The sequence below is a fragment of the Pholcus phalangioides genome, unplaced genomic scaffold (genome assembly GCF_987345545.1).
Source record: "Pholcus phalangioides strain wild (caught in Gottingen) unplaced genomic scaffold, Ppha-v1.0 ptg000042l_1, whole genome shotgun sequence".
NCBI lineage: Eukaryota > Metazoa > Arthropoda > Arachnida > Araneae > Pholcidae > Pholcus > Pholcus phalangioides.
Genome location: NW_028301628.1, coordinates 26577445 through 26593887, shown reverse-complemented (window position 1 = coordinate 26593887; position 16443 = coordinate 26577445). Strand labels below are relative to the sequence as shown.

The 16443-nt window shown below is 34.7% G+C and overlaps 2 protein-coding genes across 3 annotated transcripts in view; both read right to left on the bottom strand.

Moving 5' to 3' along the window:
- Positions 1 to 627: 627 nt before the first annotated feature.
- The window catches only part of LOC149064708 (uncharacterized), a 59406-nt gene continuing 43590 nt past the window's right edge, over positions 628 to 16443 (bottom strand). The window contains exons 35-41 of one of the 2 annotated variants that reach the window (XM_089254659.1): positions 16386 to 16418; positions 16138 to 16284; positions 15612 to 15666; positions 6805 to 6906; positions 3382 to 3471; positions 2996 to 3073; positions 628 to 1191 (exon numbers count right to left, since the gene is read on the bottom strand). In XM_089254659.1, coding sequence (XP_089110785.1) covers positions 980 to 1191; positions 2996 to 3073; positions 3382 to 3471; positions 6805 to 6906; positions 15612 to 15666; positions 16138 to 16284; positions 16386 to 16418 — 717 coding nt within the window. In that variant the 3' untranslated portion in view covers positions 628 to 979. Of the gene's footprint in view, positions 1192 to 2995; positions 3074 to 3381; positions 3472 to 6804; positions 6907 to 9781; positions 9884 to 15611; positions 15667 to 16137; positions 16285 to 16385; positions 16419 to 16443 lie in introns of both variants that reach the window. The other variant, XM_089254658.1, reaches the window with a different exon arrangement.
- LOC149064709 (uncharacterized) lies at positions 13604 to 15237 on the bottom strand. The gene has a single exon (XM_089255199.1). The coding sequence runs from the start codon at positions 15191 to 15193 to the stop codon at positions 14204 to 14206; it is 990 nt and encodes a 329-aa protein (XP_089111325.1). The 5' UTR covers positions 15194 to 15237; the 3' UTR covers positions 13604 to 14203.

Here is a 16443-nt window from a genome sequence, read left to right as displayed (position 1 = left end):
TATGAATGCGTTGAATGGAATATCGTAATTTGCAAAAGAAACCGCAATTTTTGATGCATTGCATCTACTTGAGAATGCGTCAGATAAGGGGAAAAAATAAGTGTAAAAGTTTATGAATAAGGGGAGGAGCGCAAAGCCCTTGGTAAAAACTAAATTACTAAGTTGCCCGTGTTTCACCGCATTACTTATGAGGTATACAAATCTGTGTTTTCCGGGTTTTGGTTTATCCGCAGGAGTAGTGCCCCTAATGCGGCCCGCGACTCTGCATCTGACCACTGTGTTGGCCCTCGAACAGAAAGAAGTTTGCCACCCTTACTGTAGAGGGTGTAAAACATTTTGCAGTGAAAATTCCTACAATAATGCTTTATGCAAAGAAGAATTCGTTATTCCTTCTTTTCTTGACTTCCCGGGATTTTTATGCAGCAGCATTGATTATTCCGCACCGTGTGTCATGCATTCTGCTTTAGGAAAAACTGGGACAATTGATTATGAAATTGCCAAAAATATTGGCCAGTCTAATGAAATCCCCATTATGAACTATTAGTGACGCTGTGAATCGAATATACTATTTGAAGAGAGAGAAAGAAGAAAAATTCACACTTCGCTTTTTTAAACAAAATAATTATTGATTTGTATTATTAATAAATTTTATAAAAAATTTATTGTATCATTTAAAAATCATCTCAGCGAAGACAAAACAAGCATCGGGACACGAGTTCAGTTCAGTGTATCATACATTCTTACATATAAATAATTGTAGTTATGGTTTTTTCTGTGTAAAAAAAGACATACACATAATATAAAAAATAATAAAAAAAAAGTTACGAGAACAACATGAACACTTTCATGGCAAAAAAAGCAAATTATGGCAGTTCAAGGCACATCACGAGTTCAGTCAAATTAAGTCACTTTTTTTTTGTAAATACGGTTGTTGAAAAGTTTTGTTTATAATCTATATGTTATTTAGTGAATTGGTCGTTCATTTAGTTGGTCCTTTGCTATCTTGTATTGTAGGCGCTCTTGCGTGCAAGATGTTCATCAAATCTGCACCAGGGTAACTACATAGTTCACAGTAACCAGGTGGCCCTTGTGGACCTGGAGGTCCTCTCGTACCTGCAACCCCTCGCTTACCAGATGGCCCCCTTTCTCCTGGCCTGCCTAGTTGTCCAACACCTGGTGGCCCTGGTGGACCTAATAGAGAAACAACGCAGTTTATGCAATGTACAATATTCACTGATTGTTGTAAGCTTTCTTTTATGTGCGAGACGTTATGAGCTAAATATTTTTAAAGCCTTTCGACCTATTATGGTCATACTCAGTTTTTTCCAAATGCTTCAAAGTAATTTCGATCCTTTGTATAATATACAGTGGAACTTTGGTTTACGAGCGATTTGCACAACGAGCAAAAATTTTGACTCGATTACCGAGCGATGATGATTTGCATTATGAGTAATCACTATGTATTTAAGAGAAAAGGTAATGTATGGTGTATTCATTGGTATTTGGTGGTTATAATATAATTAAAAGAGTAATTATAAAAGGCACAGAACTTTTTGAAGATTGTTAATTTAGCTGTCTTATTTAGGTCTCAAAGCAGGAAGTTTTGCATTGTTCTACTCAGGGCCGCAAAACTAGATGCTTGGTCACCCGGGGCTAGCGCGCATTTTGACACTCCCTTGTAATGTTGAAGGAGAGGTTTTAGGATGAAATTGGCGCCCCCCTCGGAGCACGAGACCCGCCTGCTCCCCCGTAGTTGCGAACCTGGTTCTATTGAGGAGCCAGCTCATGAACAGGAGCCTGCATTTGTCAAAGCGATTGTGTCTTTGGGAAAGACCATGAGACTGCATGAGGATGACATTCAAGAACTAGTGGTAGAACATAGCTCGGAGTTGACCGAAGATGAATTGATGGATCTCTTTTGCGCGCAAGAGCTTATGCAAAGACCACAACCACAGAGTTAGAATAATATCTTTAGAATTATATCTTTAGTCTATGACCACAACAGACAAAATGCACAAACGAGGTGGCTGGAAATGGAGGGTATCTCGTCTGAGGAAGAGAGAAATGGAGGAGAAGATCCTGACTTCTCTCCAATGAGGTTAGATAGATGTATAGAATGTGTGGGAATCTGTGCAAAATTTTTCAGAAAAGAACCAATCAAATAAAGCTGTATCAGTGTTCGAACAATGAATCTGGCCAACGACACAATGCAATTTCCCATTTCTGAGAAATACCAAAAAGGAGGCAAAAGCAAGTGTAATTGGATAGGCTCTTTTTCATAGTCACACAAAAGGAATAAGCTCGCAAACAACAGAGTCCGCAAATAGTCCTATACGATAATCCTCTTTCTCGTCGTTTAGAGTTAGTTAATTTATAAAATTATTATTTAAAAATTATTTTTAAACATTTATTATTTTTAAACATTTTCTATGTATTGTATGTTTATTTGTGGCGTTTAAATACAGTATATATTTTATTGTACTATTTGTTACATTATTATTGTTATATGATTGATTGAATGCCGTTTCGATTAGTAATTTTTTAAGTGAATGACTAATTGTGGAATATGAAAATTATCCGAGTTTTTTTTTTCCATAATTTCCTATGGGAAAGTTTGATTCGATATACGAGTGATTTTCGGATAACGAGTACGTTGGCGGAACGAATTAAGCTCGTTAACCAAAGTTCCACTATATTTTCCACAAATCGAAGTTCTATTTCTCAGATTTTTCAACATCTTGAAGTTGTATTAAATGCCAAAAGCACTTCAAGGTATTGAAGTTCGACTGTATTCAGTTTGATCTGTAAAATCGATTAAATAGTTTTGATGTACTATATAAGACTACTTAAAAAATTATTTTGTGTATGTATAAAACATCTAATTTTCTATAGAAACCAGAAAACTATAATTATAGATTTCTTTTTTTAAGGGCTTAAACATTTTCTATGAACTTGAATATTCGTAAATTTAGAAGATAAAATACTACAAGCAAACCTGGAATTCCTCTTAAGCCCATGGGTCCTTCGATTCCGACACCTTCTGGCCCTCGTTCTCCTCTATCCCCTTTCTCGCCTAAAGTAAAATATATATTGTTATGTGACGTGAGCTACAACGAAATGTTCATGCAGTTAGAATTCATCTGCATCACAGACGAAAATTCCACCATTTCTTAAAATTTAGGAGAAGAAGCATTTGTCATAGAATATTGCCGTATGAAGTAATACAGTCGAATCTAGTTATAACAACAATGTGTTATAACCATCACCCCATATAGCAATCATTTTTGAGGGAACGATGATGGTCGTTATAACGACCATAGAATGTATCATATACGTTTCCATGTACATAACTTCTTTAGAATTAATATATTTTTAATTTACCTTTGGGTCCTTGTGGTCCTGTGGGACCAGGCATTCCCGGTAATCCCATAAAGCCTCTTTCACCAGGCAGACCAGCTATGCCAGGATCTCCTAAATTAACACAATAACAGGGAGAAAGGTATCAAAATTTGTAAATAATGGAATGTATTGAAAATATAATTCGTGTTTAACACTAGATCAATGAAAGCAGTCATTTCGACCGCAAAGCTACTTTGACATGAGATTACACCCAAATGGTTTATCTCAAATTGTTGAAATTTCACGACTTTTCTCATCTTGTTGAGGCCTTTGATCTGGAATATTTCCACTTTTATTAGTTTAGTGGTGAAATGAAGTTCTACCTAGAACAACGGTAGCGGTCATTTTGACTGCCATAGAGATATTTAACTAATATGATTGCAAAACGTGCCGAAATCAAAATGTACAGCCTTCTTAGGGGAAAACATTAACATTGAGGAAACAGATCTTCTATCATGGTTTTTGCTTTTCTTCAGTACTCATTTTGCACCATTCAAAGGTGCACTTTTGTAAAAGCTCGTCGTTTGTATGTTATTCAATTCAGTTAGCGTTCCTATAATTTTTGCATTGCATTCGCTAGTACAATGTCGCACAGCCAAAGGATTCTTCATTTTTTCACGATTTTACCCATGGAAAGGGCTCCAGGCCGATAGCCGAGACGATTCTCATCATTTTTGTTTCTTAACACCATAAATTCACTATAGAGGGGGCCCGGGGAGAGCCCATCAAATATTCCAGTCTAGGGGGGCCTTGTTGGATGGTGTAGGGAACCAAGGGCGTAGCCAGGGGGGGGGGACTTGGGGGTCTGGTCCCCCCCCCCCGAAATGTGAGAAAATGACCGAAAAAAGGGAAAAAGATGGCCAAATCCATTGTTCTGTCACTTTGGTCCCCCCCCCCCGAAATGAAAGTGGTCCCCCCCCGAACGAAATTTCTGGCTACGCCCCTGTAGGGAACCATATATATGTTTTTGACTGAGCAAAAAAAAAAAAAAAAAATTCTACAATTGGTAAGCAGAGAAAATCTAGGTCTTGAGTACTATGCACACGCAAAATTGAAATTGCGGACAAAGGAAATTTCTGCCAGAAATTATGAAATTTTATTACTCTGCTAATGAGTGTCGTTGATTTTTTTTTGACAGAATGAATTTATTCAGTGCACAATGCGATCGGCATCGAAAAGCTGTCACGTATATATTTTACATTGCTCAGGATTTGGCGGCTATTAATGGTCTTTTTATTCCGCACATGCAATCTCTTCGCAAATTTCTCAATCGTATTGTGCTTCAAACTATCAGTGCCAATTTAAAATGGAGCCACGAATTGTCAGAGCTCAAAAAATCATAATAAAACCTCTTTTTAAAGTAACAAAACATGGAATTAGTGTTTGTCATAACATGTCCTTTTGTCCGAAATTCTAAAAACTAGTACTCGGACAAGGGTTCATTCAAAAAATGAGTCAAATAGACTGAATAGGTACTGTTTCAAACAAATAGATTGAATAGATACTGAATAGATAAGTTTCTGTAGAGAAAAATAATTTATCATTTCATTTATGATTTTTTTCCCCGTTGCTGTCAAAGTGATCTCTATTCATCATTCTAGGTAGTTCGAAATTTCCGTCATTCTATTGCAACTCTTTGCAGTCTTTCACAACAAGAATATAACAAAATTGACTGAATTTGAAGACCAGAAAAAATTGAAGTAGGACACTATCGGAAAAAAACAACTTTTGATGTCTTTGGATTCATTCTCAATCAGAATTTTCCTTAGAATGTATAAAATCTAATATTTTGTCGATTTTCATGAAGAAGACAGCGTGGACTCTCATCCCAAACCGGATCGATCTGTGTGAACGAATAACGTATTGAAAAACTTGTTTCATGTGGAAGAAGGCAATAATGAAATACAGTAGAGCATCGTTTATTCGAACATCAATTTTCCGAACAACTCGGTCAACCGAACACCTTTTCAACCTAACTCATTCTCAGTTTTCTCTAGTCAATGATGCTCAACAGTTGGTATTTTCTTGGAACTTGAATCCTCTTTTCTCCCAACTCGATAGCTTCGCTCTGTTGTACACTAATTCTCACTTCCAACAATTGTACATACCGTACCTGTGAGCTATAGATATGTAAGTAGGGGGGGGGGGCAGATCCGGGTACAGTGTATGTAGTTATAAACGATTGACAAGCAAACAAACGTGTGAATAGGGGTAGATTTTTTTTCGTCTGATGAATTCATCTTAAATTCAATTTATCCCTTTGCTTCATCGAATTAGTTTCGAAATCGATTTTCCGAAGTTTTCATTTTTCCGAACATCCTTTGGTCCCGATGTGTTCGGGTAATCGGGGTTCTACTGTACTTCATTCTGATACATAATCTGATCAATATTTTGACACTAATTAATAAATACTGGGTGATTTTATAAGAAATTCTCAAACTTTGTGGGGGGAAAAAAAAGAACAGTATTGTTTTATCTCTTACAAGAGTTTCCCGTAAATTCATAAAAATTATTCTTAAAAATTGAAAGAATCGATACATTTGAATATGGTTTGCGAAAAAGTTATTCTCACAAAGAAGAAGGAAGTTTTTAGATTTAAAAAAAAAAAATAGATAAAATTTTTGTCGACCGAGGGCGCTGCATGAAAATAAATCACTGGAAATATGCAAATCAGAGTCCTATAAATTAATTGCCAGGTGTGAGATTAGCAGCTGATTTCTGAATTTTTCTGTTACTGCCGCTTCATAAGGTTTTCATTGGGATGTCGACATTGGTGAGTAAATTGCTATTGCTGTTGTTTTTCCTTAGCTACGAACCGCCAGCTGAAGCTTTACAAACGTTTCTGACAGAAGAGATTGAGGAGAGGTTCAGGCAACACCCCCTAAAGAAGAGGAGTCTTTAGGAGGCTTTGGTCCTGGTCCAATCACTCCTGCCAGACTTTCGTGCAACGTCCTCTATCGACAAAAACTTGAACTAATCTTTTTTTACCAAAAAATCCCCCTTCCTGAGAATAGTTTTTTTTTTCCGCAATCCGCATTCAAATATACCAATTCCTCCAATTCTTCTTTCATGAATCATGAACTTTATACTATATGTGAATTTATGGGACACCCTGTATATTGAATTAAATACAGACAAATTGGACGAATTTCAATTATTTTTTTTTTAGATTTAATAATAATCGATTAAATTAAAACAAAAATCACAATAATTGTAGAAAATCTCGTCACAAATACTATTTAAAATGAAGAACAGTTCCTATCGGAGTTTAATGAATGAATTTGAATTATGTTCAAAAGAATTATTTGTGTATATAACAATCTTTTTTTTTTCAGTTCTCAAATAAGTGCGATGAGAAAACCAAAATATATTGATTTATCATTTATGACAGAGTAATTTTTATACCTGGAATACCCATTTTACCACGTTTACCAGGTTTTCCTTGTTTCGTTGGACCCGGATATCCTCTGGGTCCTTGAAGATCAGCTGTTAATTCTTTGAATCGGTCTGATGAAAATAAGAAAAAAAAAAAAAAAAATGGAGAAGAAAGTTTATTTCAGGGAGGTTACATGCAGGTGGCTTAGCAAGCAAGGATGTTTCAGGCTGGCCAGGCTAAGTTTCTTCATGTTTTTTTAGACTAATTTTTTTCATTTCCAATATAATAAGATACAGGAGCAGCAGAATTTCCGTCAATCGTTTTTAGTAGTAAATGCATAAATGCAAAGCAGTGCTTATGAAAACAAAGAGAGAAATTAATCGTTAAAGTTCAGGTTGGACGAGAAATCTTGGACAAATTTTAAAATTGATGCAAAATCAACCGATTGACAGAAAAAGATGCAGATTGCGCTAAATTGCTTTTCGTGGCTTCAAAGTATTTTTTGATAAATTTCGAAGAAAAGGTTCAAATTCCACTCACAGGTGGCACTTTAAAACGAAAAACTTGACGTAACACATGAAATGAAACAAAAAAAGTTAATGTTTGTGACAATTTGCGTTGCCTAAAAACTATCACATTTCAATATGAGTGTCCCTGTTTAGCTAGGTCTATAATGAACTTCATTGAAACGATGAGTTTAAGGGTTATGACCCCCAAATCCTGGAGCGGTACCCCTAGCCTGGGATTGTTGGTGGGTCCCCCAAGTCAGACTTTTAACGAGCCCTTCTATAGTGCATTTATAACATGAAAAAAAAAAGTTATAGTAATTGTACCGGGGCTGCAGACTTGTCAGTCCCGCCCTTGTGGAGGTCATGGGAAGGAGACTCATGTACACAGGATATCCTGTAAGTGTTAATGCGGTCTTTATCTCAACAACCGTCCGTCATAGAGGTATGATTTGCATTTAAAAAACTCTCAAAATTTGTTCAAAAATCACCCTGTACCAATTTCGAGAGTGAAAATACAGTGAGTCACAAAATTAAAAAAAAATCTAAATTTTTATACAGTCCCCTTGTCCTCTAATTTCCAATGGAAAGTTCTTCCCCTGTATCTCCTGAAGCCAAAAGGAAAAAGAACCCACGTTTCTAAGTGTATAATGGCCGCATTAGCACTTGCAAGACACCCTGTATATCATAATGGTGGTTTTATGTAACGTAAATTTTCATAAACATCAATTATGCACTACTTATGTTGCATTTTATGTGTAATGGCAAGTTTTTGGTTTTACAGCGTCACATGTAAGTAAATTTTTTTTTTGTTTATTAAAAAAAACTCGGGCCACTATGAGTGTTTTAATGCAAACCGCACCTATTTATGCCAATCGGTTGATTTGTTATTAGTTTTCACAATGCATCCAGGGCTTCTCATCCACCCCCTGTATTTTATCTTTTATAAAAACTTACATCATGCTGTTCATTAATGATTGTTGTTATTTACTCAATTAGTCTTTTTTTTTAATTCTTGAGATGACATCCAAAGAAGGTTTTAGAATTGATTAAAATAGGCAATATAGTGAGCACGGAAACATGAGTAATTAGCAGGAGTTATAAGAAAGTATTGAAATCAAGCAGTAATAGAGTGCAAAAATTAGCCATATTTAGCAAGAACCTGGGAAGTTTTCGTTTCTTTCAGTTAAAAAACAAAAATTATACACATTATTTTTTAACCTTTTCGCTCTGCTAGGATTGAACTAAGCAATTCCACAGTGATTACAGTCCCCTATTGAGATTCTAAAAAATTATGAATCTTCTGTGTATTCAGCTGGTTTGAAGAAATTGTTGAGTACTCAATCATAGCGGTGAAAAGATATGTAATTTTTTTGTATGAACTTTTTATGCTTTTCGATCTTGCAATATTTCAATAGGCTATTTCAATTCTTGACACATATATTTTTTATTTGAAGTGAACGTTAATTAGTCATCTATAAGCATATCTTTCAATGTCTATACCTGCATAAAAATGTCATATTATTCTTGAGCTTCAACACCCGAGGCCAAAACATAAGATATAAAGCCCGATTTTGAAAGTTAGCATCGTCAATTTTTGTAAATATTCTTTATAATTCAAGAAAATATCTACAATAATCTTTTAACTAAGTGTCAATCAGGCGGTAAAAATCTGACGCGTAGCATTTGAAATGAAGATACCTTTTGAGAAATGTATCAATGATGAATATCTTATGCCGAAATAAATGGAAGAAAAACATTTTTTTTTTCTTTAAACACTGAAAATAATAATGTTTCATAAACACTTTTAAAGTGATTATAAGATTTCTCAGAGGCGTATTTATAAGGGGAGGAACAAAGCAAGCTATAACCAGGGACGGAAAGTTCTTACGGGCCAGTTCTTACGAGTAATTGGTGGTCGAGAATCAAATCAGAACGGGAAAAGAGCGGCAAAATTTGAACAGCGCCTGCTGGAAACATAAATCTGCTTCTCAGCTATCTGGTAGCAGAGTGAGTATTTCAACAATATCGTTGAAATCTTATCTTTTTTTAAGTACTATAAATTCAATACAAAGAGCCCAGTACAAAACTTTGGTCTGTGGGATCTCTCCCATCAAAGATTTGGTCTTCAGATGTGAGGACATGAAGCACAAAATGAAAACTTTTTATATTTTACTCTTCAAAAATGAAGTAATAAATTGAATTTTTTCTTAAAACAATAATGCATCACTTGTGAAAAATCTATACTTTTATATAGAAATTAATTCTTTTCTTATCCAACCCATAATTTCTCTAACCCTTTGCTTTATTTGTGACAACAACTACAGAGAACCATCACCAGAAGAAAACCTGTGTTAATTATTTTAAAATTGAAGATATGCAAGATGAATTATATCCAGAAAATTAGACCTAGGAAAAGATAACATTAAAAAGTTCTTAGAGTTGAAAATATTAGATACAGAATTGATATTAGTTTGTTTTTATTAGTAAGAAGCTGTACCTGATGGCCCTTGGGGACCTGGTGGGCCTGGACGTCCTGGCTTGCCTCTGCCAGGGAGTCCTGGTGGACCCCTTAATTTTGCAGTTAGCTCAGCTAATTGCTCTAGAACAACATTAAAAACAATTTAATATTTTTCCTTTTTCATTATAAACAAAGTAAAAATCAACAATGTAAGTTTGTACTAAAAAGAGAAAAATATTCATCAGTATATCTCTTATATTTGTATGAATACAGGATGCTTTTAAAAGATTGACCAAACTGCATAAAGCTGTAGAACACGGTAAGACTATCTTTTTTTTCATTGAATGCAGGGTCGTGATTGAACTTTTGCAACGGGGACAAACAGGATTCTGCCGCGCTCACCACTGTAAAATTTAATGATTTCATAACAGTGTTTTTGTTTCCTCCTAAAATTTGCCGCCCAGGGCAGTTGCCCTTTTGCTTAACCCCCCTCCCCCATCTAGATCCAGTCCTGATTGGATGAATGATTAGATGCTTGTGAAGTGTCGTTGTGCTTTATGAAGCATAACGATATGTGAAGGAGCAGCAATGGCTTTAATGTCAGCGAAACGGGTGTTTGCTGCAACTTACGTAGGGCTGGTTTAACACATCGGTCCATCCAGCATTGCTCTGGGTCCTCAGGCAAATGGGAGGGGGGCATTCTGATCGTGGGATAATTTATATAATTTCCATAATTAATGGATCCCGCTGATAACATTCCCACTTAGAATGTTTTCCCGCTTAGTACGACTTACTTCGTGGTTTTTCAGCCATTACTAATACATACTCATCAAGACTTCTTTGTTTAAAGCGCTTTCCTGCTTACAACGTTTTTTCATGATGGGTTTTTGAAAAATGTTATAAACAGAATACATTGTATGTATATTTGTTGGCCGGAAATTCTGAGGATGGGAAGCATGATGTTGTTGAGATGACCCTGCTTTAGTGCATTTAAGTTACATTTGTAATCGTGCATTCTGCGACAGAAAATATTATCTTCATGTGCTGCTTGAAGTTTTCCCCATGTTTTTCAAGCACCCCCACCCCGTACAAAAAATTGACTTCCCCAATCCATATTTTGAATGGCTTCTTTTTTTTTTTTTTTTTTTTTTTTGAACTTTATTTAACACGATGAAATAGCACAAAATAATAAAACAAATTCACCAAGAGATCCCGTGGATCTGTACTGATGAACACGAAGTATCGATGAGTAATTACAATACAATTTCAAGGACAGAACGAACACAAAAAAAAAAGAAGAGGGGGAGGGAAAAATGTTGATAATTATATCGAAGTAATTCTGCATCTGTGAGCAATTATAGATACAATAGAATACAATTAGATAGTACAATTAGAATACAATACAACATTTCAGATATACAGTATGTTTTCATATACATTATAAATGAAGATTATGGAATGCTAGATTGATGCGAGAATTGTTTTGCGACTTCGACATGTGGAGGCAAACAGCAGGAAGTGTACTTAGACATTTAGAAAATTCGATTTAGCACTGATCGATAGAGCTCTGTTTTTGTTTTTTAAAAATGATCGTTGATGTTAGCTATTGAAAAAAGGTAATTTTTTAAACGTTTTTTCAGTAACGGTATTGAAGGGGGAAAAAGAATATCATGCGGCAGTTTGTTATAAAATTTCGGAATAAGATATGTAAAATGGTTTTTCTTCACTGTTTTATGTATCAAGGGAATATTAAGAATGTTATTGTATCTATTTGATGTCCTTGATAAATTAAGAGGGAGACAAAGTTGTTTTTTATTAAGTAGGAGAATCGATTTATAAAAATATAAATACCGCAAAGGGAGTATGTTAAGTTGCCGGTAGAGATCAAATGACGGAGTTGAGTAATTGCCAGTTAGTGATCGGATTATTTTCTTTTGGGTCTGGATGATGGGTCGCAACGTATTGATGTAGTCACTGCCCCAAACAGATAGTCCATATAATAGATGAGAATGAAAAAGGGAATAATAATATGACAGCAAAAAATGAGTATTTAGATAATGTTTTAGATAATAAAATTTATAAACTATAAAACAAAGTTTTGATTGGATATGTTTTACATGGGACTTCCATTTAAAATTTCGATCTATAACAATACCTAGGTATTTAATGGAGCTTACTTGTTCTAATGGAGTACAGGTACATAAAAGATCAGTAGGGCAGTTTTTATTATGAAAAATGAGGTTACAGTTATCGAAATTAGTGAGGTTTGAGAAACTAATGTATTTTGTTTTTAGAATGTTTATTTCGAGATCATTTGATCGAAACCAATTTCGGACTTTGATTAAATCGTTGTTAATAATATGATCCAATGATTGATGATCATTCTCAGAATAAAGAAGTACAGTGTCATCCGCAAATGTGATTATTTTGGCATTTAGTTCAAGGTTACAGAAATCATTAATATAGATAGTAAAAAGCAACGGTCCCAAAGTAGTTCCTTGTGGAATTCCTCTGTGCATGTTTACTGGACTACTAATATGCTTACCACACTTAACAGATTGAGATCTATTATTAAGATAGGATTCAAATAATTTATAAGCAGTACCTCTAATACCATATGTGTACAATTTAGCAAGCAATATATTGTGATTGATGCTGTCAAAACATTTTCGTATATCAAGAAAAATTGCTATTGTTTGTTTTGAGTTATCTAAGCTATCAACCACAAATTTGCTAAATTCAATTAGTGCAGTTTCAGTGCTTTTGTTTGGCAGGAAACCATGTTGATTTTCTGAGAAAAAATTATTAGCATTTAAAAACGAGTATAATCTACATTTTAAGATAGATTCCAATATTTTGGTTGTCGTACTGAGAACTGAGACTGGTCTATAATTGCTGAGGTCATTCTTGTCACCGGTTTTATAGATAGGGGTAATGATTGCTTTTTTGAGTGATTCTGGGAAAACACCACTTTGAAAACAATTATTAACTAGATCAGAGAATACCTGAATGACGCTGTCAGGAAATCGCTTCCAAACTTTTGAGTTCATTGCATCGATGGAAGATACAGAGTTTTTTAGTTTGTTAATAATTTTCTTTATTTCAAAAATATTAGTTGAAGAAAGAAAAATTGAATTTTGAAAACCACGTACGTAGTTTTTATAGTCATCCATGGAAACTACAGTATTTCTTCCAATACTATTGAAATACAAGTTAAATTGATTGGCAAGAATCAGAGGTTCAACATTTTCTGGAAGTACATTCTCTTTATTCTCAGTGCCTAATATTCTGTTAACAAACTTCCAACGCTCAGTATTGTTACGACATTCCGAGAACTTGAAAGAGTAGTACTGTTTTTTAGATTGCTTTATTTTAGATTTGATTCTTGATTTTATATTTCTATATGCAGTTTCCATAGAGAGGTCATACGGATATTTTCTTGTTTTTATGTAAAGTTGTTGTTTTGTCTTAATCAAATTGCAAATCTCGCCTGTAACCCATGGTTTACCGATCTTCTTCCTTGAAACAATTATTCGGTCACTGGAATGATTTTGGACAATGACATTCATGGTGGATAAAAAATTATCAAAATCTTTTTCGGGATGAGTGTGATCGAATCGAAATTCATAATTTTGGAGAAAATTTGACATATCAGCATACCGAATAATTTTCATTTTCCTATGTATAGTTTGACTTATTTTATCTAATATTGGGGTGGCAAAGTGAAGTTTACAAACGATCGGAAAATGGTCAGTTATGTCTGTGTCAACTATTGATGAATAGTATTTGGTAATATTAGTTGAGTGACGTAGATAAATATGATCAATACAACTATCAGAAAGAGGCCTAGTTTGATCAGTAATTAAGGGGAGGAAACCATGTCCCGACAACATATTCATGTAATCTAGATCGTCATTATTGGGTTTTAATATGTTTATATTGATGTCACCTACCAATAGGACATTTTTGGATTTTGTATTCATTAATATAGAGTCAAGTTCTTCAACAAATTCTGATTTTGAAAATGAGTGTGATCGATATAAACAAAGAATAGTTAATTTGAGTGATGGCTGGTTAATGCCAATCACCTCAGCTGTTTCCATTGCGATTGACGTAATGTTATTATAATTTAAAGATTTATTTGTGTACACCAATATGCCTCCTGAATTATTGTAATTTCTACAGCATGGGAATAAATCAAAACCTGATATTTTATAAAGGTCAGACTCTACATCAAAAATCCACACCTCCGAGAGAATTATAATATCTATATGATCAACACAACTACTTATAAATGACATAAAATGGTCAAAATTGGCCCTAACGCTTCTTATATTCAAGTGAAAAACCTTAAAATTTGCTTTATTACTAATATTGTTACGTTGAATATCGTGAATAACGGAAAGAAACCTTTCTAGATCCTCCAAGGTGCTCATTTTGAGATTTAAATTTTCGTTACTATTAATTGACATGAGATAAGTCATCTACATGACTGATTTTGAACACCCCGGAGTCATCTGTTTTACGCATAAAAACTTTACCGTCACGAATCCAACAATACGCGAAGTTGTGTTGTTGCTTATGTTGTTTAGAATGATAAAACACATTTTTCATGTATGGGCTCAAATGTTCATTAAAATAAACTGGTGTGGGTCGTAGTCTGCTGTCGATCGAAGACGCTTTCAGTTTCTTAGATTTTGCCAACTTGAGAAAATTGTCACGATTAGATTTTTTATCGAACTGAATTATGATCGGCTTTATTTTATCTTTCATCTTCGTAGGCACTCGATGTATAACTGTAATATTGCCCACCAGATCACTTTGCACCTGATCAGCTATTCTTGCCTTCAATTCAATCACATCCTCATTTTCAGTCTCTGGAAGGCCTTGGATCTCAATGTTACAGCGACGGGAATATTGTTGTAGTTCACCAATTTCAATCTGAAGTTTCTTGACTTCAGTTTTTAGCTCAGAATTTTCCGATGACAGTTCTTGTTGCTTTGTTTGTAGCTCAAGTAATTGGGATTGATAGTGCTTGTTTTGGTCACTCAGTTCTTTGAATTGGCAGCACATGTATGATTTCAGTGATTGTATGTTAGCATAGAATGCTTCACTTATTCCGTTCACGATCTCTCTTATATCACTCGGCATTTTTTCAGTATCAAGAGAGAGTAACTGCATATCCATTAATGGTTCGGGATCCGGATCCCTCGTAGAAGTATCCCCTGGATCATCTTGTCTACGTGGATCTTTCTTCGATGACTTGCTTGTTGTTTCTTTACATTTAAAGCATATCCAACTCAGAACCCGATCACGCCTCAGCCTGCGGAATACCAGTTCGCTGAAACCTCCACAACCATAATGGAAGATGTCTTTGCATTTAGTGCAACTAATTGAATCGTCTGGAGTTATGATTGTCTCCACACACCTGGAACACACTTTCTCTGCCATACCGAATAAGATCAGAGCTCTTATTATTTGTATTATATGAATAAAAAAATATTTAACATATAGTACACATCCGTAAAATTATGTGATTACGAAAAATTGTATATGTTATATTAAATTTGAAATGAGTTACGATGAGAAAAAAAAAGTTAGCAAGCAAACAATAATTTTCAGAGAGAGCCTCAACCGTACACACCCACTCGCCTAGCTGTTGCCTAGCTGTTGCCGACAGTCTATCAGTCTATCAGTAAAAATATTGTGCCGAAACTTGGAATTTTGAAAAATATAAACATAACATTTGTTATTTTAAACTCATTCATGAAAAATTGCTAAAAAGAGGTTTCCCGGTTACTTTCATGAGCGTGAAAATGACTTTATGGCATAATTGTATTTTCTTCAGAATTTTCAAAATTCATCTTACCTCTTAAAACTGCTGCACAAATTTCTCTCATTTCTTCTTCAGTGTAACCTCTACCCTATGATGAAAATATGAACGAAAATTTAAGTTGAATTTTCATAATATAAATTCATACAAACTTGAAGATATAATCACACACCTAAAAACTGAAAATCATTAAATGATAATGAACAAGAGAATTGCCACTTTTTGTGCATAGTTATACAAATTTATGTAGCTCAGAATGCAAGAGCGTTTTCTTCGCTGCTAAACCTCACTTAAATGTTCCAAAGCATAATACGTCGAAAATCACGACATAAGTTGCGTAACGGAGAGAGAGATTGAAATACTGCAGAACGTTTCTAATTAAAGATTTGTTGCAGAACAATGAAAAACATTCTGCTTTGGGGCTTAAATGAGAAATGACCTAAAGTTAAAACTAACATAATATTTTCTCATCTTCCTTCTTCTGAATTCAATGATAGAAAGTTATGTTGAAAATAGTTTCTTGAGTGAAACATTATTTCAAGAAAAATATGCTTTGACTTACTGGAGGGCCTGGTAAACCCGGCATCCCTGGAGGTCCTCTGTTTCCTGCAGAGCCTGGAACACCTGGTGGCCCTGCTGTTCCTGGGCTTCCAGGATGACCTGGTTGTCCAGGTAGGCCTCTTTCTCCTTGAGGGCCCCTTTCTCCAGGCTGTACGAAAAACCGCATGAAATTGTAATTGTTTTTCATTAAAAAAAAAGAAATTGTAAATAATTGAAAATGTGGATGTCTTTTAGAATGAGAATACTCACAACTCCAGGATGTCCCATTTCACCAGAATGCCCCTGTAAAAAAAAGAAACAAAAAAAA

Coding starts and splice junctions, on each gene's coding strand:
- LOC149064709 (XM_089255199.1), bottom strand. CDS start 15,193: ATGGCAGAGAAAGTGTGTTCCAGGTGTGTGGAGACAATCATAACTCCA.